This window comes from Carassius gibelio, chromosome B17, assembly GCF_023724105.1.
Source record: "Carassius gibelio isolate Cgi1373 ecotype wild population from Czech Republic chromosome B17, carGib1.2-hapl.c, whole genome shotgun sequence".
Lineage (NCBI taxonomy): Eukaryota > Metazoa > Chordata > Actinopteri > Cypriniformes > Cyprinidae > Carassius > Carassius gibelio.
Genome location: NC_068412.1, coordinates 22316950 through 22342440, shown reverse-complemented (window position 1 = coordinate 22342440; position 25491 = coordinate 22316950). Strand labels below are relative to the sequence as shown.

The 25491-nt window shown below is 36.4% G+C and overlaps 2 protein-coding genes across 8 annotated transcripts in view; one reads left to right on the top strand and one right to left on the bottom strand.

Annotated features, from left to right (window-relative positions):
• The window catches only part of LOC127976072 (kinesin-like protein KIF13B), a 39842-nt gene extending 32631 nt beyond the window's left edge, over positions 1 to 7211 (top strand). For 3 of the 5 annotated variants that reach the window (XM_052580174.1, XM_052580173.1, XM_052580177.1), the window contains exons 34-40: positions 173 to 250; positions 364 to 417; positions 495 to 609; positions 1015 to 1148; positions 2692 to 2757; positions 3025 to 3706; positions 4321 to 7211. In XM_052580174.1, coding sequence (XP_052436134.1) covers positions 173 to 250; positions 364 to 417; positions 495 to 609; positions 1015 to 1148; positions 2692 to 2757; positions 3025 to 3706; positions 4321 to 4529 — 1338 coding nt within the window. In that variant the 3' untranslated portion in view covers positions 4530 to 7211. The remainder of the gene's footprint in view (positions 1 to 172; positions 251 to 363; positions 418 to 494; positions 610 to 1014; positions 1149 to 2691; positions 2758 to 3024; positions 3707 to 4320) is intronic. The other 2 variants (XM_052580176.1, XM_052580175.1) reach the window with 1 other exon arrangement.
• A 219-nt stretch (positions 7212 to 7430) lies between these two features.
• LOC127976624 (homeobox-containing protein 1) lies at positions 7431 to 25058 on the bottom strand. 3 transcript variants are annotated; one of them, XM_052581185.1, is made up of 9 exons: positions 24825 to 25058; positions 20590 to 21135; positions 19066 to 19151; positions 18697 to 18807; positions 17449 to 17605; positions 16063 to 16145; positions 15861 to 15956; positions 15503 to 15618; positions 7431 to 12811 (listed from the first exon to the last, which is right to left on the bottom strand). In XM_052581185.1, exons 2-9 carry the CDS (start codon positions 21132 to 21134, stop codon positions 12668 to 12670), a joined length of 1338 nt encoding a protein of 445 aa, XP_052437145.1. In that variant the 5' UTR covers position 21135; positions 24825 to 25058; the 3' UTR covers positions 7431 to 12667. The 3 variants fall into 3 exon arrangements, with proteins under 3 accessions (XP_052437145.1, XP_052437143.1, XP_052437144.1); XM_052581183.1 differs by having other exon boundaries at positions 15503 to 15624; positions 24825 to 25043; XM_052581184.1 differs by having other exon boundaries at positions 15503 to 15621; positions 24825 to 25043.
• Between the last annotated feature and the right edge of the window lie 433 nt (positions 25059 to 25491).

Below are 25491 nucleotides of genomic sequence, written 5' to 3'. Positions count from 1 at the left end.
ATTTGAACTTTAATTAAAAACATGTTTTACTCTATAAATGAAACCAGTGCACTTTCTATTTCATTAAAACAAGCAGTCCTCTGAATCATAACACTGAAATGAAATGAATGTCTAGTTTTCTCTCTCAAGTTCAGTTCTCATCATCTAAATCATCTTTTTTCATCTGCTACAGGAGGTGGCAGTGAAGGAGCATTTGGCAGGTAAAGGCAAGGGCAGCAGACGCAGTCTCAGCTCTCCCAGCGTGCATCGGGTAAGCGCATCTGCAGCCTTAAAGTCATCTTAACAGACAGAAATGTTAAGAAAACTCGGCATCATCACAGTCTGGCACATTCTGTATTCACACGTCACCTTTTTCTCCTCTAGTTATCTGGAAGCAGACAGGATCTGTCACTAAACTCAGTGCTGGATGACAACAAGGTAAGATTCTAAGGTGAAAATAAGATAGAAAATGGGTCCTTTTATGTAACCTCTAATATCCAGTTTGCTTATGTAAGAATCGATGGGAGAGTCAGCAGGATATCTTTGGGACGACATCTCAGTTCAGCAGAACACTGCCACGACCATCCAGACCTCCTACACCACCTACACAGAATCAGGACCCCGAGCAAGGTACGATATAATGGTCACTCATTACAGGAACTCCTTTCAACTCTGTGTTCTTTACTGTAAATGTGATTCATTTCTGACTGACCTCTCATTTTGAACCTGTTTTATGAATTTAACAACCAATTATTCCAGAGAAGATCCCTGTATATTTATCAATGGCACAATAGTGGCACTTCAGGATTTGAGCCTGCAACCTCTCAAAAAGACTCTCCCTGTCTAGTTCAACTTTAGCTTCTTTTCACCTTGTCTCTTCGTGATCTGTCACAAAATGTCAGTGTGACATTTTTACGTGACTGTCTTCATGCACTCCTTTTATATCTTTTCTGCATCTGTCTCGGTTTCACCACCCTTGTCGTCTTTCTCCACACCTCTGCCTTGCTGTTCGCCTCCTTCCCAACCCACCCACAGGTTTTTCAGGGCTTGCTGCTTCTTATATCTCCCCAGTCAAGGCCCTGGTTCCTCAGATGCCCAAGCTGCTCAAGTCCCTGTTCCCTGTACGCGACGACAAGAAAGATTTGAGACCTTCTCCACACTCCCAACAGGTGTTTTCAACTTTTTAATTTGTGAACTATGCATAAAACCTTGCTTTGGTCACCTGGGTGAGTCTCATGAAAACTGTCAAGAAATGCACATCCGGGTCACATTTAACCTTAAAATCAAAAGCAAAATGTATTAAAAAATAAATAAATAAATATACATATATATATATATATATGTATGTATGTATGTATATTTATTTATTTATTTTTTTTTATTTTTTTATTTTTATGTATGGATATATATATATATATACACATAAAAATTAAAGAATAAACAATAAATGAAGAATTTCGGTGGCAAAGTGGTATATGAAATGTTGAATTCCAGTTGTGTATATTATGTTGTGTTTGTTGTAGTGCATTTACTTTATGCTGATAGTATATTTAACCCAAAAACCAAAAGGAACAATTTAAAATGTATAATAAATATGAAAAATATATGCACGAATGAAAATATAACAAACAATAAATAAAGCATTTTTAGGGAGAAGTAATATATTAAGTTTTAAAGTCCAGTTATGTCTATATCATGTAATATTTGGGGGTAAAATGTGCTTAATTGTCGTTAATTAATTAATATAAATAAACGTTATTTCTGAATTTTTCTTGTAATTTTTTTGAGATTGACCCACCTCCTTTATTTTTTCAAAGTATGTTCCCATTACAAAGAACTCAAATAATTACATTTATTCAAAAGACAAGCAGTACCTATGCTTATAAACATTTCTGTATGTAGATTCCTGTCAATGGTAATTCCATGGGGTGATTTCATGCATAAATGTAAAAAAGAAAAAAAAAACTGATGTAGAGTATCAGTCATAAAAAATAGCCATTTTAGCGCTTACAAAGCCTATCAGAAATATGCTGCATTTAGATGACTAAATCATATGTGGTAATCAAAGAGGGATGCAAATCCTCTTGACTGATTTAATTTGTCAATTTTAGATTCTAGCGTAATGTCGTTCTGTCTTCTTACCACCTCATTTCCATATAGACAGAAATTCCTTATGCTACTACGTTGCCCATGCACTGTATCTGTGATTATATTATCCATCTCGTATGAGGAAAATGAAATCTTTAAATTAAGCCTTATTGCTTGGTAGTGGATTTTATTTTTATTTTTTGTTTTTTTGTGAGAAAACAGGCTTTTTTTGGTTTCCATGATTAAAACAGTGTCCTCATTTTGTCAAAGTAAATCATGTCAGGGAAACCTGATTATATGTTAGGCAGGAGTCCATAGCTAAACTCCAGTGTTTAATTTCCCCAAGATTAATTGTCAAGCCATACCCTTTCATCATATCTCCCAGCATGCTTTCGACGGAGGCGTAGAGGGAAAAAAAATATGACAGTGATATTTCTTCGTGTATATCACTCCTCCCCTGCACGCAGACTTTTGATCTGTCAGTACTTTAGATCAAATGTAATCCAAAGGCTCCCGACATAAAAAATGAACTTGTGACACTTAAATCAAGCTTTGTGCCGCCTCTCTGAAAACCATTACCAAAATCATAAAAACAAATTTAATACGTTCCATTCATCTCTCCAGCATATGCCACGAATAATGATGCAAACAGCCAACAACGCTGATGAAGGAAGAGTAAGAATAGAACCGGTAAGTAGATCTCCACTCTGATCTCATGCTCCGTCTTTGGCGAAATTAAATAAATATGAATGATGAATTGGGTTACAGACTTGTATTTTGCAAAAGTATAGCCTAGGAAGATATTTTAAGAGCCCAGTCTTTCTCTCCTGCATGTGATGTAAATTGCATGCTATTAAATCTGTGGTTTTCCTAGCATGTGCTCTCTGTATGCGAGTCAGATGATAGGTTGAGGTGTAGTTAAATGTTCCTTGTGGTTTTGGACGTCCTTCCCCGTAGGTTGCAGTAATGGGGAAGAGTCCTGCTTCAGACAGACACTCAGATGGGCCTGATGCCCCGTCCTCTGTGCATGATCCGCATGACCTGCCCCTGAGCCCCATCAGCGAGTCCTCCAGTGGCTATTTTTCTACTAGCGTCTCCACTGCCACCCTTTCCGATGTCTCCATAGCCTGCGGGGACCTTACCCCTACTCCCAATTCCCAAGCGGGTCCCATAGCATCCAGGCACGACAACGAAGACTGTCTACCAACCCCTGTTAATGCCTCTGTTGCTCCTGTAGAAGCTGGGCTAAGATCTGACAGGCCTAGAAAAGAGGAAGATACCCAGGCGGCCCACAGGAATGGTGTCGCCACCTCTCAGCAGGAAGCACAGCTAAATTCAACCCCTCCCCTGGTGTTGAGTACCTCCACAGACAGCCCTTTCTCCCTCCAGAAGGTCAAAGCTAACGAGCTCAGGTCTTTCAGTAACATTCTTGGAGATGGAAAAGCAACCACAATGCAAACTGACAGCCTGGAGAAGCTAGAGATAACCTTTGAGGATGAGGAACCCAAGGAACTCGCATGGCTCAAGGTGGGAGGGAGAGTCACTGTCGGATCCAGCAAGTCCGGCACGGTCCGCTACATCGGCCCAACGCACTTCTCAGAAGGCATCTGGGTCGGGGTCGAGTTAGACACTCCCTCGGGTGAGTTAGACCTTCCATTATCAAAGGGGTCATAAACTGCCTTTTTGTACTGTTCTCTGAGGTCCACTTAGAATGTTAAGATTTTTCCATCCAAAAATAGAATTTAGAACTAATAGGCTATTTTCTGTACTGTTTTGAATAGGCGATAGGATTGCAGATTTTGAGGTAAATGCCCACTGTTATGATTGGCTAACAATTGTGTATGTTTGACAGCCTACATCCTTCATAAATGGATGCTGCAGTGTTTGAATTGTGCATTGTTTGTAAACAAATCTGTGGTAAAATTAAGTGTTTGCCTAATTATTTACACTACCTGTGTGTATCGGTGGGCGGGGCTAAACAGGCAGCGATGTAGAAGCAGGCATTGATGATCTTCTGTGGAGGCGGGGTTTAGCCACACTATTATGTCATAAAGTGGCACATTCAACAACTTGTCGTTTTGGCAGACTGGCTTCAATATAAGCTGTTTTCAGACTGAGAAAGTTTTGAGTTCTGAAACGCACAGGATGTGTTTTTAGCACAAAAACCTCTTTTTAGGAATTTAGATTTTTAGGGGAATTTTGAATTGAAACTGATTTACCAACCTGGTTCCTTTTCTATCCTTTGTCGACTAGGTAAGAATGATGGTTCCGTTGAAGGCCACCAGTACTTCCGATGCAACCCTGGTTTCGGGGTATTAGTCCGTCCAGATCGACTGACTCGACGGGAAGCTTCCAAAAGGCATACAGAAAATCGCCGCAGCGGGGAGTTCAGTCAGCAACTGAGGGGAGGAGCCGGCACTGCTATTCAGAAAGGAGAGAATCGCAAATCCTGGAATAGCTAATTGACAATGAGCTGAGCAGGACAGAACCTCAACCTCGCAACATCTTAATCTGACCGAGGAGTTCAACTCCGTCCATCACTGTGCTTGGGCTAATGGAACATTCTTATACCCAACGTTGCTTGGAGGTGGTACAGCATTCCCTCGCAAACCCCTCTATCAGTTCCGGTGTTATGCTAATCTGTAGCGTGTGGGAGTGCTATAAATTTTTAACATGCTGCTTCAGCTGTGTTCCTCAAGCAAGTCTCTTTGAGTTGACCGTAAAATTAATCTTCCGGGTCTTTGAGATCAACCCATCATTTCTGTTTGTGCCCTGGTTTTATTAAGAGTCCATTTTTGGACTTAATACTACAAATGATGCCTAATTTAACCTTCTCTGCACAGTCGGTTTTTAGTTTCCTGAATGTGCCTTTTAAGTCAACCCATTTCTTGTTTGGTGTCCCTCATTGCACCTTCATAACACTAGTTAGAATGTGGTAAATGGTAGACATGAAAGAGATTATCTCAGGGATCCAATCAGAGGCATTGGATATGCCCAGTTGAGTTTGCAGCTGTAAGCCACTATCAAGGAGCATGTACAGAAGTGTCGCCCTGAGCAGGTTAATATAGGTTTTTGATGTTTCTTCATTCTTCATTGTGAAGTACTGTTATTACTTGACCAGTGATTGGATGGCTATATCCACTAGATGGGATATGGGATATTTTATTTGGTTTATTATCATTGGAAGAATTGCTTATCAGTATTTTGGAGTAAACCACCTGATTGGTGTGTATCTTAATTGCTCATGGTGAATTTTTAGACTTGACTGAATTGGCACATTCAGGTTTAATCGACTGGCTTAATTAGACCCTCTTTTAATGGTTTAAGTGGCTTATTTACAATCTGATTGGAGCACATTTTATTAAGCAGCCTTTTAATTGGAATTGGTTTATTGAAACTACTTCAACCTCAAATAACTTTGTGCTGCAATCTAAAGTGGCTCAGTTTGATTTGGTTTCTAAGGACTGTCTTCCACAAGAAGGTCACGGTAAAAGTACATTCCAGTTTTGTGTATTGGACCAATTACTGGCAATACCTTCATCTTATTTATTCAGATTAATACATCTAAAAACAATTTCATCAAATCATTTTTGCATAATGTATGGACAAAGTGGTCACATTTATATCTTTTTTTTTTTTAATAAGGAGCATGATTCCATGCAGATATGATACTTGTTCACGTCATGATGGAGAAAAAGTGTGTCATTTAATTCCTTTTATATTATATGTGGAAACCATCATGCGATTTAAGTCTAATGCAATATAAATTTCTTAAAATATATTTTAATGTTTGTAGTTATGTAAATTGAAGTTATAAAGTGTAAAAATCCCATGAATGGAAAATTAATTTGCACATTTGATTTATAGTAGATAGCTTATGTGCCCAAAGGGTACTTAGTTTTGTTGTAAATTAACTTAAACTAACTGAAGATCCACTGTAAATCAACTGTAAAAAAAGAAATTGGTGCTCAAAAGACAAAAATATTTCAACATTTTCATCCAAGAAAAAATGCATTTCTCAACATTTTGAAGTTGCCTTTCTCCTGTAGTATGGTGGTGTTGTTTGTGTTCAGTAAAAATTTGGGTAAATATTTTTTTTTCATGCATCTTAATCTGTGCCTCATTCATAATGAGAGAAAAAAAACGCCCACATGCAGAACATTTTTGTTGCTTTGATTAGCAACAATGGCTTTCAGGCGGTAGGATTTAAATTCCTTGTCATTAAGTATTCATTTAAAGGTAGTAGATCGATTGCCTACAGAATGACAAGTCTCAACTAGGTTTTAATACATTTCTGTTGTAGCAATAACATTAAAAGTGCTTGTAGGAATTTGATGGTTCATTGTTTAGAACGTAGTGAGTTACTTTAAAAAGAAAGGGGAAATGAACTTATTGAAGACATTTTCAGTAAGCTGATCTCCACGGCCCAACATTTCAAACATAGTTGCTTTTAACTAGATGTGTACTAGGTGTTTTTGTTTTCAAGTGCAATTTACCTTTTATCCCCTCACTAAAATGGTTGAATGCATCCTACTGTATATCCATTCTGTTCAAAGTCTGCAGGATCGGTAATGACACCTCGATCCATCTTAAATGGCATACAGTAGATCCAGAGCCATATCCGAGCAACCACACAGTGGCCTTTTGAAGTTTAATACTAAATACAGGTGTGGAGACTCGTGCTTTCCTCCTGTTTGAAATCCTTCCCGTTAAGGGCATCAGGAGAAAGAGGTTTTGAAGGAAGCTTTGGGCCCTGCTGTTTACACAGATGTCAGATGAAGCTCTTGGCAGGAAGTTGCTGCTCTACTTTTTGTAGGTTTTTTTCTTTTCCCTCCATTTCTGGGAGCGGCGAGTGGATGGCTCCATCTTTCACCACTAGTCTGTTCCTCGTCCTGATGATTTTATGTCATGAAAGTTGTCCCGTATACGGAGCGTTTGAACCCAGAGTATACATGTGTTTTGTATATAGTTGAATCTTGAGAGTTCAATCTGAGCACAAGGCTGGGTTTTATTAATTTAATTATCTGCAATTCTATGCTGATATCCAAAGAATAATCATGTATAATAATTCATTTATAATTTCTTTTATATTGACTGTACAATAATCTGACTGTAAAGAAAAATAAAAAGTGAACTGATTTACACTTTTGTCTTTTATTTAGTGGGTTTTAGGTGTCCCAGTCTTAGTTTACTTCACCTTACCTTTCTTCAAGTACCTATGTTCACATTTAGATTTTTCTTGGAAAAACAAACAAAACAAAAAACTGACATTTAACAATACAATTTCAGAATTCAAAATATTCCGAATTTACACGGTTTAATAATTCTGAAGCGATGTATAAAAAGTCTAATCAGGCAGTGTCTTTCAGCTCAGGTTTTTATTCTCTAGAAGGTACAGTTCTAAAATAAAAACGACTTTAAAACAAAGTTTGAAAATGAACAAAAGAGTGTCAAAACAAAACTTAAAAAAGTAACAGCATATGCGTTTTATACTACATATTAATTACAGAACAGTCTACTGTCCAAAAAAGGCACTAAATTCTGTAATAAGAGATACATGATTAGACTATTTCAAGTTAATACAACAGTGATATATTTTGAATTTTTTTTTTATAGTCATAGAATATATTTATATATATTTCATATATTCACATATTGAACATGGACAGATTAAAAACACAGTCAAAGTGTTCCCTCATTCTTTCACGACAGACTTCTGTTCCAAACACATTCCAACACTAGCTTAATAAAGACTTCTGGGTAACTGACTGGGCACTAGTCCATCATCACATTGTGCCTCAATACTGTTTCTAAGAAAGCGTTTACTGAGGGACTCTGTGTTAGTAAGATTGGTCTGTCTGTATCCTAGAATAAAATATACAAGACTGCATGATTGCTGTGCAAGCTTATGATGCTTTATGCTCCAATCTGGTTGGCAATGCCAGCTGACTTAAAACATTTCGAGGACAATTCTACACTTTTCTTAGCTGAAAGTATGATTGGCAGTTTGCAATACTGTTCATTGTCTCGCTATAATAGCATCTAATATATTGACTGAGGTGAAAAACTCCGAAATACAAATCAGACTGGGGCTAGTTGTCACATAGGGAAACTGTCGCAAGGATCAGTAACTACAAAACAATATAAAAAATTTAATATGATTTTGCATTTATATGTCAGTATCTTTTCTAATAGCTGCTGAACACAATAAAATCAAATCTGCATTACAATTATATAATGAAAACCGATTTAAACTATAAATCTTAGAAAGCTGTAATTTCATACAATTTATTTAAATTTATATTTTACTTTTTACTGATTATACATATTCATATAAGAAAGTGGATATAAACTTATTACGAAAACTTATTTAGGTTCAAAATTCGGCTTGGGCAAATTTTTTCACAGTTTTGTGCGTTGTAATTTTGTGAAATTCTTAGAACTTTTTTTTAGCCAAAGTTAATAATTTTTTTCCCTTTTTATACACAGCAGGTTTCCAATGTGACTAGCACTTCTAGAGTCTGTAAGATTTGATTCTATATACACTAACAATAATCGAAGTAAAAAAAAAATATATAATAATGTGCCAAATAGCCCCAGTCACTCTTACCAAAGAACAGATTGTACTTGATTTAATTCAACCAAATTCCAAGGCAAAACTACAGAAACAAAGTCTAATTTGACAGATTTATCTGCTTAGCAGAATTTCCTAAAGCGAGAAATTTCATTTCCAATTAATATTCTCTCCTAACATACAATATTCTTTCGATACTTATTTTATCAAATAGACTTGGTACATTTATGTTAAGCTTATGTAGATTTATGGAATAAATGCATCTAGGAATATTAACGTTAACCTAAACAGCGTCATCTACAGTTAATTTTCACAGAAATGACGTGTTGACACATGATTTTACACATTCTGTAATTTAAGTGCTTAAAAATACTTGCATTAAGGCTGAAGCCCATGTTCAAAATTCACGTTCGACTGCGACGGACTCTTTAAATACGAGCTTGTTTGTTAGCTATTGCCGATCTCATCGACTGAAATCTTACGCTCAATAGGAACAAAGGTGTGTAGATGAGTTGAAATGGTGTTTCAGACATTCTGAGAGAACTTTTGAAGCAGCTGATACGTTTCACAGGTTTGTCATTCGATAGCTATTTTAATAAGTCTAAAAAAAGCTTATGTGTGACTGCAATGATGTGCATTATACACAGAAAGCAGCTTCCTAAAAGGCAAAGAGGAAAGACTGTATAAGGTGGGAGAGGGCATGTGGTTAGTTTCTCCTTTCATTTTTTTTTAAATAAGCACCATATTATTTCAATTCTGAAGCACTGAAAATAAAAATAACCTGAACTAGTTCATCCCTCTTATGTTCTTTCTTTGAAACAGTACCAGATAAATGAAACAAAAAAAAGCATATATATGTAGGTTGGGGTAAGGAACCCAAAGCACCATAACCCTCCCCCTTAAAGTGACATTTTATGATTATTCAACAAAAAACAAGCTATAACATGGGATATTTATTAGAGTGGTTAAATCCACTTTAATTTCAGATATGACAGTTATTAATTCCCATTGGAAGGATTTTAGCGATCATTACTTTCCAGAGAAACCCATTATTTGGACACGTGGGCAAACACCAACAGGTTTTTTTTTTTTTTTGTGTACTGGAACGTCGTCACCCTGATTGTCAAGTGTTTTCCCGTTTCGCTGAGACGAAGAAATTCCCAATGCTACAACATTTTCCAGCCGCGTGCTGCTGAAACGTCTGCACAGTTATCGGCTGAGTAGAACACTTTGAGGTTATATACGTTCAAATAAACGGCTGTTGTCTGATTGCTTTAAGAGAGGCCTGCAGAAGAGCCCGACTGAATTTCTAGACTGCTAATGCGGAAATATAATGGCACAATCTTCACGAGTAGGCTTCAGCTTCCAGACAGCCTTCGACGCCTCCCTGCAGAGATGCACAGTTGTGTAGCGGCAGGAACATAAATAAGCTGCCGCTAGTAATTAAAAGTGCAATACATAATTGCTGAAGCCAGCAGGCCGGTTATGGTACTGCAAAAACAGTCTTATGCAACTTTTACGCTGACAACCAGGGTCCACAATTAACAGTTTGCCAATTTCACAATGACAAGTATTTCATCCTGGTCATAAAACTGTATTTTGTTTTACGTAAATAATTCTTTTCACAATGATGACTAAATTGTGATGGGTTTTTTTGCAGAAATTTTACGCACTCCATGTTGTTGATGTGTTAGTTTCTTCATTGGAACAGATTTGGAGAAATATAGTATTGCATCACAGTTACAAATATTATAATGATAGATTTGTTTCTTATAAACGTGCAGCTTTTTCGCTTCATGAGATATTAACTGATGGCAGGATTTGTGTGGATTATTGTGATGTTTTTATCAGCTGTTTGGATTCTCATTCTGACGGCACCCATTCACTGCAAAGGATCTTATTGGCGAGCAAGCGACGTAATAAAAACATTTCCTCAAATCTGTTTGGTTTAAGAAACAAACTCATCTACATATTGGATGGCCTAAAGGGGAGTACATTTTCAGCAAATTTATTAAAATTTTTCTTTAAGAGGTAATATGTTTAGTTATTATGAGTTACAATTTATCATTCAACCAATTATTCAATTTACGTTTTCCATTTTTTGCTGCTTTCAGTTTAGATATTTTAGTAGTGATGCTTTAATTAACATGCTTCACATTAGCTGTAATATATTCTGCATGGTGAAACTCATCCAGGAGCTGCGTCTTTAAATTCAACTTGTTTAAACATGTCGCTACAGCTATACACATTCAGAAAGAGTGCATATCACATAAGGGTGGGTGATATATATAGATATTTGTCAATGGTTTGAGATTTTGGACTGTCATCTCTATTTCTGTTAAATGCTAAATGTTGCTGTTGCTACATGGTCATGAAAACTTTTCGTTTGCATGCATTTTTAAGTTTTGTTAAGCCGTTGAAATGCAATCAGCATTGAAACCGCTTTACTATATGTGCGCAATGTCGGAGTCGGAGAGACTGTTTTTGAGCGTTGTCAATGAGGCGCGCACGTGAAGAAGTTGCTCCTAGAGCGCAGGAATATTCAAGAGTTATTTTTGCCACTTTATTAGCATTAAACCGTTAAATAGACACACTTGTATGTCAAAATGCCCATCTTTGCAAATATCTTAATAAACTCAGTGATTTAGGTCTTAAGTGAAAGCAAACAGCTGAGAAAGAAAACAGACGTGTAACAGTATATTGAATCTGGGGAGCTCTTAAACTGACAGCAGTCTAATATTTCCAGTCTAATATAGAAAATCTCTCACTGCTTTTGACTTTTGTAACTTTAATGAGAAGAATATATATATTTAATTTACACAGTAAAGAATATGCAGTGTTTTTTAAACATTTTGATAACTTAATGTAAAATTTGTTATTCATTTGTTCCACTGTAGTTTTTTTTTTCTGTTGCTTGTAATTAGTGTCTTATTCTTATTTAATCACTGACTGTTTATTTGTCTTTAGTGAGCTCGAGTTTTTAGAGTTTTTTTTTTTTTCTTGACTAGTATTAGTTTTTTGTGACATTGACACCGGTAACAAGAATTCTAAAATTTCAATCATTAAAACTTCAAAAATTTGATATCATAAAGACCAAGCATAACAACATTGTGATATATTTTGTTACTGAGAATTTTTTTTTTTATTTTGGTCATATCGCCCACCCCTAGTATGGCAATGATTTTTTAGTCTCTCAGTAATTTTTAAGACAACATATGATGTTAAAATAACTTTTAAAATAATGTTATTTAAACATTAAATGTTAAAATCATGCCTTAAGAGCTGTTTTTGAACACAAAAACAAATTTTATGTAGATGCCAATAAACTACTCTATTTCAAATTACAGTACCAAACTATTTTGCACTTCTCAGCAAGACTTACCCACTAGCCAGTATTTTATTTTTTTTAAATTGTCTAGTCTGTTAATGCTTGGCAGAGCAGACTTGGCAAAGTCGCAGGTTGATGGTAGGCGAGTGTTAACTTTAGACCCTGGTGACAACTGTACAAGTTTAAACACAATTTCAGCAACGCTGGACTGCACGTCGTACATAAAGAAATAAGTTAAGAAGTGAGAGAGAATATGCTTCCCAACACACTTTCCCTGGAGAGACTGAGGCAGTGAACATTTAGTATGATACTGACCTCTTATATCCTGCAAAGAAGACTTCCTGAAAGAAGGAAAACTGAGAGGCGAAATTCACTATCCAAGTGTGAGATGGCAGGGTGATATGTCGCATGAAGTTTATAGTGAACGTGTTTGATCAACAGTTTAATTGCAGCGCCTCCCCAACCCACTGCGTGTAGGAGAACGGTTTGAATGGAAAGTCTATTTAGGCGTCACATGTAGGAGGGAGGAGGAGGGGGAATGTTGGGTTAACAGTCTTTATAACCTCCGCATTCACTTTGGTCATCCACGACCTGGCCATATTCCTCATAATAACGGTTCACGCGCAAACTGTTTGGCTTTGTTTTCGTAACCCCACATTTCTCCTTCGGCTTCCCTCCGTGCTCCACAGGGAAGATTCTCACTCGTCGTCCAGCACCTCTGTCTTGATGTCACTGGTGGCTCCGCCCTGCCTCGCCAGTGCCAGGATGCTGTGATTGACAGCCGCCATCTCCACTGCCAAAGCTATGGGGTCCTGGTGTTCGATTGGGCCGGTGTTGTCATCCTATAAGGAAGTAGAGAACCAGAGATTGGTCTGAAGCTCTCTGCTTTTGCCTCTGAAAACTAGTTTGAATGACTTTGTCTCATTAAAAGACAGAAGAGCATGAAATAGGTCATCCAACTCATGGTATATTGGTACCATTTCGGAATTTTAGCTGATTGTATTTATTTATGGATTTACTGGATTGTTGGCTAGTATTAGATATTTGTCCATTTTCAAATTTAGACTGAACTCTGCTGTCTTTCCTAAATTCATATGCAGCATTTAAAATCATTTATTTTATTTACAAAATACCATTACATTTGAACATTTCAATCATATAGTGATTATCAGCCATAACATGACAATACTTATTACCTAACCAGTAATAGCCAGAATATTTTATTAATCTTGGATCAAATACATGAAAATTAATATATGATATAAATATAAAATACTATATACTAAATAGTATACTAATATATATATATATATATATATATATATATATATATATATATATATATATATATATATATATATATATATTAGTGCTGTCAATCGATTAAAAAAAATTAACTAATTAATCGCACAATTTTTTACAATTAATCGCGATTAATCGCAATTAAAAGACTGAAACTTTTGGCATATATAAATGTAAAATGTAAATAATTAATGTAAACTCAAGACAAAGAAACTATTTAAATTCAAAATATGATTGTTTATTGGAATTTTTGTTTAACTTGTAACACAGATTTTCTCATGTAAACAACATACCTGCAATAAACCATCAATATCCTCCAAATTAACTGTTGGCTTGAAAGCCATATTTATTACAGAAATAAAAACACAGGCATGTAAGTACCATTTGAATTTCAAAACAATCAATGTCAATAAAAAACAAAAATGATTTCCATTTTGAATTCTAAGTGGACTGCAAAAAAATTCCAAAGTATAGTCATTGCCAGTGCTTTAAGTGGGCCTGTATGCACTGGCACTCAGTACCGCCACTTCCAAATATAGCTCTTGAGCGTACCGCCATCTCTCCATGCGCCAAGAACGTGCTTGTAGCGTACCGGTACGCTCATTTGGACATCTGTTTTAATAGAGGTTTTAATCTTTTACCTGCACTGCCGATTTTAAGAGCGCCCTTCACAATGCAAGCTTCCTAATTCATCCCACCCAGAGCAGAAACTACATTACCCATTCACCCTTAAGTTACACAAGTGAATAGCGCATGTGTCGCTTTTCCCACTGTTAAGTGTCAACAACTCAACGTGGCCGGAGAAGGTGTGTGAAACTCGTTATGAGTGTACACAACACTCGGTTCGGTTAAAAATCAAATACAGTTAACAACAACACTTAATATGTTTTCTTGGCTTCAGACTCTGAATACTGCAAGAACAAGACCAGAATCTGATGATTCGCTGACTGACATCTCACCAAATTCGAATCCTATCACTGCAGGTCAGACAGTGATAGGCTAATTAAGTAATGCAGCTTTCAGGAAGGGTGATCAGACGTCCCGAAAAATTCGGGACAGTCCCGAAATCTAAACTGTTGTCCCGACTCCCGAATCTGGCCCTAATTGTTCCGGAAGTTATACTAAAGCAAAATCTTGAGTATTTATTGTCTTATAAACATTAAAAACTGTCTGCGGAGGTTGAGTCGTCCTGCAGCCCCCGCTGGCTGCTCATTGGCTGCAGCATCTTTTTTCTAAGTTCTAAAAAAATACCGTAGACGGCAAGGCACAAATTTAGATATTCATTTATCTAATTAATCTATAGCCTATGCACAAAGACAATATGATCTTTTTGTCCCCTTTTTGTTTTAAAGCTTGATGAAGAGAGAGAGCGCAAGTTGCTGCAGCTGAGGAGGACAGTGATGCACGCGTACAGGAGTGATTGACAGTTCGCGGCACTGTGTACAAAAAATACTCCGCTACACAATTATTTCGTTTTTTTCGTTTAAGCTTATTAACGTTAGCGTTACAGAAAGGTCTGATTTACGCACTGTTACAACAGTCATTGTTTTTTTTTTTTTAAACAATGACATTTGAGTTCATGATTTTAATGTTGCTGTTTCTTGTGGCAGACTGAAGAGTAATCCGGAGTTTTATACTGAAACTTTCCGTCTAAAAGTCCTTCCTTGGTCTTATCCATATTTCTTTGCACGTTGAACACACATAGGCCACAACCAGAAATAAAAAAAACTGCAACCGCGTTAATTGCGTTATTTTTTTTTAACGCGTTAAATATTTCAAATTAATCGAATGCGTTAACGCGCTAATTTTGACAGCACTAATATATATATATATATATATATATATATATATATATATATATATATATATATATATATATATATATACATATATATATATATATATATATATATATATATATATATATATATATATACATACATTATTATTATTTTTTTTTATTTTTTTTTAGAATTTCAGTATTTGACATTTAGTGAGTATCAGCCATAACAACATTGCTATTGGCCAATTAAATAAAAAAATAAATAAAAGAAAAATTAAAAGAAAAAAATATTATAAATAAATGTAACATTATTCTAAAAAAAAAAAAAAATCTAAAACATTATAAAATTAAATTATTATCATTAGCATTTTTTTTTAATTAAAATATAGGGCATCCTAGCAAAAATATGTAGGAATGCTTAATTTATTGCGAAATAAAATTCCCTTACCATTCCCAAAACTTGGTCGGCAGCTACTGGCACACCGTAGTCATTTCCATCGATCTCATCGCTGTTGGAATGACCTCCCGGGCTTTGGACATCAATCCCATGACTCTCCAGGATTGCTGCTTCTTAGAAAAAAACAGACCTTGCCATAACATATCTGAGCCCATTAGGATGTACCCAACATGTTTTCTGAAAGGCATTTTTTTCTGTAAATTCAATATTTCTGAGGAATGCACATTTTGAACGAGACAGCTGCAGCACGGTGATAACAACGCAACGGAATAATTACATTGTCCATATTCAAAATGCATTGTTGCATGTAATTCGAGATTTGTCTGTCCCCAGAGGGCTTCAACATTACCTATGTTGGCTCTTCTCTTAATTTCCTTCCGTCTGTTGGCAAACCAGTTGTAAACTTTCAGAGACGTGACCCTCTCAAGATCTGAAAGCTTCTTCCCTTAATCAAATCACAGCAGAGCTCATCAATAACGTCTGGGGCCACGATAACAGGCATTTACACATGCATTCATCTTCTTTATGGAGCTGGTGTTTAAACGTTCTACCTGGTTTCTGGATCACTGCATTGCAGGCGTTGGCAATTTCCTCTCGCTTGGCTTCATCGGGGTACTGGTTGTCATTGAAATAACTTGTGCGAAAGCATAAGATGAACAGTGTAAGGCAGATAACCTTTTATTTCATAGCTTTCAATATATATGCTTGGATTATGTCTTTGTTCAATCTAGATTTAGGTTGATTGTTTTACCATTGTCACAATACCAACATTTCAGTAGTCAATACCAGTCAAATTTCACAATTCTTAATAATAGATACCACAGCAAACTATAATGTACAGTATCATTAGATTCATTTTAACAGTTAATTATTAATATAAACACAAACTGAATTAAACAATGGTGCACATTCTTTCATATCTGTCAATGAGTTATCCAATAAACAGTAATGCCATAAATAAATTAACACTTTACAATGAGGTTCAAAAATCCTTAGTTAATACATTAGGTGTGACATAAACCGTTTTTTCCGGACTATAAGTCACACATTTTATTTCATAGTTTGGCTGGTCCTGCGACTTATAGTCAGGTGTGGCTTATTTATCAAAATTAATTTGACATGAACCAAGAGAAATTAACTAAGAGAAAACATTACACAGCCGCGAGAGGGCGCTCCTGTAGCCTACACTGAAAACATAGAGCGCCCTCTCGCGGCTGGAGACGGTAATGTTTTCTCTTGGTTGTAAATAAATGTGACTTATAGTCCAGTGCGACTTATATATGTTTTTTTTCCTCATCATGACGTATTTTTGGACTGATGCGACTTATACTCAGGTGTGACTTTACTGTATAGTCCAAAAAATACGGTAGAGATTACTGAAAGCTGTACAAAATGTTTGATGTTCAGTCCTGTTACCACCTGTGATCCTGCATTATAAACAACTATCTATTAAACAATTAATTATTGAAATGGGGATATTTGCAGAAATTAGTGTTAAATCAATTCATTTATCAGTTAGCATTTGCTTTCTAATAAGAATCTTAAGCTAGTAACAGACTGTAAAACTCTTAAAAACTTAATAAGGATCCCTTAGTTAATGTTAGTTAATGGATTAACTAAAACTAATTCACAATAAACATGTTACAGTATTTACACGTTTGCTATACTAGCTCAGGTCCATTAAATAATGTTAACACAACTTTACATTTTATTACTGTATTAATAAACATTAAAATGAACATTAACAATCACAATCAAAGAATGATTTTTTTCATTGTTTGTTCTTGTTAACTAATGTAGTTAACGATTGGAATGTTCTTGTAAAGTGTTCGCCCCTAAAGATTTCAAAATCAAAAGGTCATCCATTATCCATTGTGGGTCAGTATCGACCCACAGTGTCCTGTCCTGACCATTCACAATTAACCACATCCTCTCACCTCTCCATCACCGCCAGACACTCTTTCCTCCAGGTGAAGCGGCTGCCTCGCCGCAGACGGAAGCTGCCCTGGGTGCTGCTAATGGGAGGAGGGGTTTGACGCCACTCCACAATGTCTTCCAGGGCCACCGGGGTGGGCCGCATCGCTAGTGTTGCACCTGGGACACAAACATGTCACGTCATCTCAGATGAAGTGTCATAAGGAAAACGGTCTGTGTGCTTCTGAGGAGACCAAAGCCTTTTAACTGGTCTGGAAGCACAAGATAATGAGAAAAGCGGCACTCTGGGGTTTGGGTCGTGACCTTCTAATATTCATTGAATGTCTGGCATCTTCTCTCGGATCAGCCTGGAAAAAACTGAAGGAGCACAAGAGGTTTTCTAAAATTAAAGGCTTTGGAGATGAGTTTATTCTTTTTTACAATGCCATTTAATGCTGTATACATGCATATATTAAAAGGTATAGTTCACCCCCACATTTTTATTTTTTCGTCATGTACTCACCCTCTAGTTTTATGAACATCTTTCTTCTGTTAAACACAAAAGAAGATATTTTGAAGAATGCTAAAAGAATACAACCTCTTGAGGTTGAGTAAATGACAGGATGTTCAGTTTTGGCGGAACTTTTCTTTTAAGGTTTATATTAAGCACCATTTAATGTCGCGAGAATATTAAATATTCAAAATTCAATGTAAAAGCTAATTAAAACAACAGTATCAGTATCAAATGACAAAACGATTAAATAAAACCTACATATGGCATCTGGTAAATTTTGGAAAGGCATCACTGCTTATTTTACCCAATTTTGCAAATCACAAAATAACATTTGGTTTACACAAAATTATGATTTCGATTCTTTTTTTTGATATTGTGTTGTATAGAAAGAATCTATAAATAATAAATCAATAAACAATAATAATATTATGGACTATTTTACCACATCAGTGTTTTGTAACTTTGTTAAAATACATATTCATTTTGAGATTTGATAAAGATTAAATTATTTGTGCTTTTTTTTTTTTTTTTTATTAAGTGAGCATTGCAAAACATAGTATGAAATGTAAAAATGGGAAATTAGCATGTACACAACCATAAAATTAATTTAAAACTTGCTTTACACAAGAAGAATACGATATGACATGATAGAACAACATTTTTATCAGCCAAATATGTCTAGGGTTTTAAAGTTATTAGATGACAGAAAGTTGTTGGACGTCCTACATGGGTAAATGAGACTGGGGTTGTGTATTACCAGGTGTAGTTTTCTCTAGTTGGTACCAGCGGTAGAAAGCTCTTTTCTTCTGCTCGCTGAGGTCTGAGCCCTGCTGGAGCAGCCAATGAGAGATCCGGCTCTGACTGATACCTGCACACAACAACGCACAGCTTCTTAGGGCAAAATCTGACTTGCATATGCCTTTCGAAGGCCTGCCATGACAAATCCCACAACTGTAATAAAAAGCAGCCATACAGCTGATGCTAGAAATAACTAAATATCAAGGTGTGTGTTTTAACGGCTGTCTTTTTTATTATACAAAATAACAAGGGAAATATCACAGTCACAGGATAATTCACAATATATCTTTTATTCATTTTTGAAAACAAAAAGCCAGAGCAAACTAACCTGTAACTTGGGCAACTACTGCCTGTGATATCCGCCGGTTCCCCAAGAAGGCTTTAATCTCTTCTTTAATTATAGCACTGTCCATTCTACAACAACAGAGAGAGAGAGAGACATCAAGTGAAAAACAGCAACACTATTTTTGGCAACATTTCTTAAAGAACCATTTTTAGACAACAAAAATGTTCCTAATGCTTGCCTTTAACTATATGTTATCATATCAACAACCAGTCAGTATTAAAAACACTCATTTAAGCTTCACAAATGGCAAATACATCGTTTATTTCAGTTCAGATATGATACGTGGGTTTATGAGTGTTAAAGACTGACATGAATAAAGTTTATCCTTATCTTTATGAATGATTTGTGATTCGTTTTGTAAAATGAATGTAAAAGAGTTGCTCATAAGAGTCAACTGAACATGAATTGGACTGCACTCGGATTTTATTTTGTTTAAGAGTGCCAAAACCACTTTTGAGTGCATAAATGAACATACTTAAAGAACTTGAATTACTGATCTTAGGAAATCTTATAATATTTTGAGATACTGGATGAGCTGTAAGCTCCAATCATCAAAAAAAAAAAAAACTTTTGAAATTATTTACCTTACATGTAATTAATCTAGAATATATTAATATTTCACTTTTTTTTTTTTATAAAAAAGAACGATATTCAAATTTTTTTAGATACACCTGTACACTGTTTTTTTTGTTGTTGTTTTTACACTGTATTTCGAGGTATCACACAAATACAATGTTTATTTCAGTTCAGATATGAATGAAAGCTAATAATTAAGGTATTTAGGCTGATGAGTTCAAAAGACAAATGTTCATCATGAAGTGGATTACAAAAAGTTTTTTTGTTTTTTTTGTTCTGTATTTAGGGCCCCGAGCACCGCAGTGAGTGCTTTTGAGTTTGAGAGCCTAAACATGCTCAATCACTCATTGAACTTGAGTGCACAAGCATCAGAAGTGGTGAAAATGTACATCTGACATTGGTTTCAGAAGTGGGTGTGGCAAAATGGCTCAACAGTGCCAGCTATTAAATTTAAACAAAAGTGCCTCTTGAGCTATGTTTCAAATACATGTACGAAATTTGGTAGACACATGTATCACACCCATACCTACAAAGAAGCCGTCCAGTGCAAAGTCCGAAACCCACCTGGAAGTTTAAGAATAATAAAGCCCTTTGTGACGTTAAATCACAAAGATCTTGAATTTATCAGACGGCCTGACAAACTTCAATATTTCGCTATAATATAGCAAGTTGTTACAATTCAGGCATACAATATCCGATCTGCCATAAACTTCACATGCTTGATAAGAGTCCTGTCCTGAACACAAGCCCTTGCCCAAATTCAGATCTAGTCAAATCACCACCACTAAGCGTGATACCGGGTGCGAGGGCCCTTTCAATGCTGCCTGCAAGTTTAATGTTCATATTGTTTTTGTGTTGTAACCATCCAGTTTATTCTTTTATTTTTTATATAAAATAAGAACCGTCCCATCCCAAGAGTTTCCCACCTACCTCATGAGCTCCTCGACTTTGTCATCGATGTCCACTTCCTCATCTGGAAGCTCGTATGCAAACGCCCGCGAGGAGGTGTTGCTAACAGCGAAGCGGGGCGGAGAGAGCTTCCCGTTGGGCATAGCGGCGAGGCCGTCCCGTCCATTTTGGACCATGGGTGCTACTACCGGAACGGGGGTGGGGACCGTCGGGGGCGGGGAGGTGTCATAGCTGTTGCTTGGGGAGGGAGAGAGGCCATTGCCACGGTATCCCGTCTGCGTGGCCTTAGAGGTCGTTGAAGAAGAGGCTGTGAGGTTGTTAGAGGAGGTAGTGCAGGAGTTGGAAGAGGTGGTGGCGTTGCTGTCATTGCCGTGATTGACGCCAGCTGCCCCGCTTCCGCTGTGGACGTGACGATGGCCGAACTTCTCCACGTGCTCACGGTCCAGCCGGTCGAGGGTGTCCAGGGCATGCAAAATCTCTTGCTTTGTCATGCCGCTCCGACGTAGCCGCTGCAGCAAGTCAATCTGCTCAATGGTAAAACGAGGCTCATCTGTGTAATGGGACATTCTGCCAAGAAAAAGAGAGAGAGCTGCTGCATTAGAGAACTGATGCTGGAGGAAATGCTGATAAAACACGACGCATGGCTGCATAGTTATAAAAATCAAAACAACACAGACAAAAACATTGTTTTTTTAGTCTAGGCTGAGAAATGCAGTGGAGGAGGTGTAGCAGGGGCCGCATGCGCATGAGCCCTAACTAAAGCATTCTTTTTCCAAGAAAATGTCAAAGTCACCGCACCTTTATCGACCTATCATTGCAACAGAAGTGTGGAGCCTGTCTGAGGTCAAGGCAAAGACACTGCATGCATTACCACAGAATTTTTAATAGACTTTAAACAGCAGAAAGCTGGGACACGTGAGGAGGGGGAAGGAGGTTAACTTTAGGGAAAACTGCCAAGAAAAATTCCATTCGAGGCGGCCAACCTACTTTCAGTGAAGAAGCTGAGGATGAATCACTCCGTACAGGCGTTTGTCTGAGAAAAGTTCTCTCAATGCCAGGCTGTTGCCCACACACGCGTGCTTCTGCCGAATTGTTGCCCCGTAACACACCGTATTTCAATTCATTTCGAGTTTTAAAAGGAAGCTACAAGTTATGACGCTGCAAATGCAAAACTCGTGCCAGCGCAATATGCATTCCATATGGCACAGTGCAATCAAGCAAACGAGAAAACAGTGACGCTCCTTTTAACAAAATGAAGATTTCAACTTCCCTGCGACATGTTCTTCAAGAATAAATTCTGCTGATGAGCGAGTACGACTGTCTCCTGGTGTCTGCGCTGCATAAAATGCATAAAAGATTTCTGCTCACCCAAGCACCCCTAAAAAGCTTCAAAAGGTTTAATTATCCAGAGGCATCAGATACAGCGAATCAGCAAAAACAACAATAAATCTGAGAGCGTTCTTAAAGGATTTGTTCAATATTCCATTTTTTGTATCCTTTGGTGTTAGAAACCGAACAATACAAGTCATAAAATAAAAATCCCCTATTGTCCCACGGATGCGTGCACCACATAAACATGTTCAGTCTTTCTGATATGAGAATAAAAATGTAATCACAAATGTAAAGGTGTCACCTCAGACATCAAATCTTTTTTTTTTATATGCTAGCAGATAAACCACAGTGACACAAGAATTGAGAAACGCTTATATGTAGACGTGATAAACCACAGGCACGCACAACCACTTCTCCGCACTTGGTGATGACAAACCAACTCAGTTAACTGGTCTGCACACATAAAAAAAATATGTTTAATTATTAAATGTTTAATAATGCAAAATGCATTGCTACTTTTAATCAATGAAGATGGAATCTCACGGTATAAAGCATTGAATGCAAGGCTACTGGTGTGCATGCAATTTTAATAACATTTAATGCTCTGAGGAGTTTTAGAGTTTAGTGTTGCTCACTGTTTCTTTTATTTGCATATTCATAGTCTTATCTGACATATACATGGAAGCATAAAAGCATCTATAAATTAAAGTTATGAAACTACAGTACTAAGGCAGCAGCAGCAGCACAAAAACTCATCTGTTGTACAGCAGCTCAAGATCAAAGTTGATTTTGTCCATATGCCCCTGGTTCTCTTCATCAGCACGGCATCCACAAAAAGCCCAAATCTCTTATTACTTCAATTCTCCACAATTTTCAACTATTTTTACAGCCCATTTGTTGCATATGTAAGTTACTGTGATCTTTAAAATATCAATTTACCTCTAGAGACAGCTGGTAATTATTAGACCTTCAAGTCCACTGATCAATGAAAACAGAGACCATCCAGAACATGTGTCTGAAGTACCTGATGCTCACTGTGCTTCTACAATTAAAGTTATTTCTAGAAATAAACAATGTGATAAGCATCTACAGAACATCTACATTTTTACAGAAACATAAACAAAATTATTTTTCAGGCCACACAAAACTGCATATAGTAAAGCTGTTACTGCAATTTTACTGCAATTCAAGAAGCTATTTTGTATTAAAAATTAAGAGATAATAAATCAAATGCATCCCCAAATTATTTATTTTCCTTACTTTTAAAGGCAATTCTCAGGCTTTTAAACTGTTACATTTGTAACAAGCACATGACAATGTTTAAATGATGCTCACAAAGATGCAGTAGAAAAAAAAAAAAAAAAAATTATAAATAAACACTTTTAATTAGGGGTGTGCATGGATAGTCGAACATTCGAATAGTCGTTCTGCTCAAATTATTCAATAAATAAAAATGATATTCGAATTTCACAACAAAAAAAAAAAAGATAAAAAGTTCACAATAAAACCTAATTTGGTCACTTTCTGCGATTCTCCACTGCATATTTGAAGATGTATGCAAGCAAAAAATAATGAATTAATGAATAAGGTGCCATTCACATTTCGCGGAAACATTTCAACATTGTTTCATTCAAACATTTCAAGGAAACATTTCAAGGAAAACGCTAGTCGTGCCACTTTCTGTGATTCTCCACTGCATATTTGAAGTAACGTTACTGTAGAAGACAGCAGTTCTTAGAGGCCGTTCACACATCGTATCTTTTGCGTGCTCAAGTTCGTTATTTGAAAAAAAAAATAATAATAAATGTTGCTGAATAGATAACTGTCTGTCTCATTAAACTTAATTTAAATAAACAAATATTCAAAAATTTGTTTCTTTTGAACTCAAATATTCAAATGTGATATTTGCAGAAAACGCCCATCTCTACTTTTAATAATTATGTTAAATTAAAATATTATACAAGCTATTTGAGAAAAAACTACAAAGATTTTAAGCTCTGTTTCTTAATTATTATCCATAAACTTAACACTTTTTTTTTGTTCTGAGGGCTTATAAGGAATGCTTATAATGTGCACTGTTAACCCTTATTCATATAAGCCTACCCTATAAGTAAACTACAAAACCATGATCCATATTTTAGCTTCATCAGCAGTTTTTGCAGTTTGTCAGGTAGGCTGCTTAGTCAAAAATGCATTTAAATTATTTTATTTAACGTAATGCAATGTGAAGAATTTAGAATAAAAAAGCATGATGCACCATGAAGCATGGTGCAAGATAAATGCACTTTACATTAGAAAAACGATCTGGATTTATCATTTGCAAAGCAATTTAACTTGATCAGTTGGATTGCTCATATATTGCATACACTTTATTTACTATTAACATATAGTATCTATCAAAAAACATGCACAACTTTGAATTTAGGGTGTTTTAATAGGGTCGCCTTCTCTAAATAAAAAATAACTGCTATTGAAAAAAAAAATACAATTTGCATAAACCATCAAGCCTATATTCACCAGATGTCACCTTAACCCAATTTAAACACACCCCGTACCCAAATAACACCACAGCTCTAGGATGCTGTCAGCACCTTGTTAAAACACAAAATATAATAATATACAACATATACATAAATAATAAGTCATAGTAATAAATGCAAAGAGATTAGCATCAACACAGCTACTAGTTAATTTCACCAATGTCAACATAAGAGTAAGTTGTTGCACAGTTGCTGGCATTTCTTTTCTAAAGCCCTATCCCAGCGCAGAATGAGAGCAGATGTGACTCTACATGCGACCCAGCGGTCGAACCGAGCTCAGTTCCCTCCGAGCGTCATTTATACGTGAATGCATGTTCCACGTCTCCAGACAGATTTAACAAATGACGCCTTTCTTATAATTTGGCATCTCACAATCAGACTTACCTGATTGTGCGCGTGCGGGGCCTCCGTGCACCACAGCATTTATTCAACTCAACCTACAGTGTTTCCGTCTCTTTAATCCCCGTCGCCAGGCATGAACCAGCAAAACAGGACGATGTCCGACTCTCCCGCTACCTTTCCCTAATTTGATTTCATTTCAGGGCAAAAACTGATTCGCCTTTGTCTGACTGACAGAAGCCATATTGATATTAACAGAAGCGCTGCGGCGGTTTCATGGGAGTTGTAGTTCCTCCCGGCGGGCGGGATAGTCACACTTAATGGGAGTTCGTCGAGCGCCGGACTACAAATCCAGTGGAATATGGTACAGTTTCATCCTCGATCATTTTTCACCAAGTGCTGCACGGACAAAAATGTCCTTTCTGACTTTTTATTCGCTGAGGACGTGACGACAGAATGTGGAGGTCACTGCTTATATTCCTCTCTCACTCTTTTTTCTCGAAAATATGAATTTAGTTTATTAGTAATTTTATACAAATCATACAGATGTAGGCTATGTTTTGATAGAGATAATGTATCCCCCCCCCCCCCTTCAGAGTACATATTTACTATTTATTCGACATAGCACTTTTAAAGAAAGACTCACATACACTTCATAATTTATTAATTGTGTGAGGAAAAGCAGTAAAGAAACCCTAAAAGATAAAAAGGT

Coding starts and splice junctions, on each gene's coding strand:
- LOC127976624 (XM_052581183.1), bottom strand. CDS start 21,134: ATGTCCCATTACACAGATGAGCCTCGTTTTACCATTGAGCAGATTGAC. Junction 19,152..20,589: donor AAAGTCGAGGAGCTCATGAG/GTAGGTGGGAAA, acceptor CTGTTGTTGTAG/AATGGACAGTGCTATAATTA. Junction 15,625..15,860: donor TAAGAGAAGAGCCAACATAG/GTAATGTTGAAG, acceptor TTTTTTTCTAAG/AAGCAGCAATCCTGGAGAGT.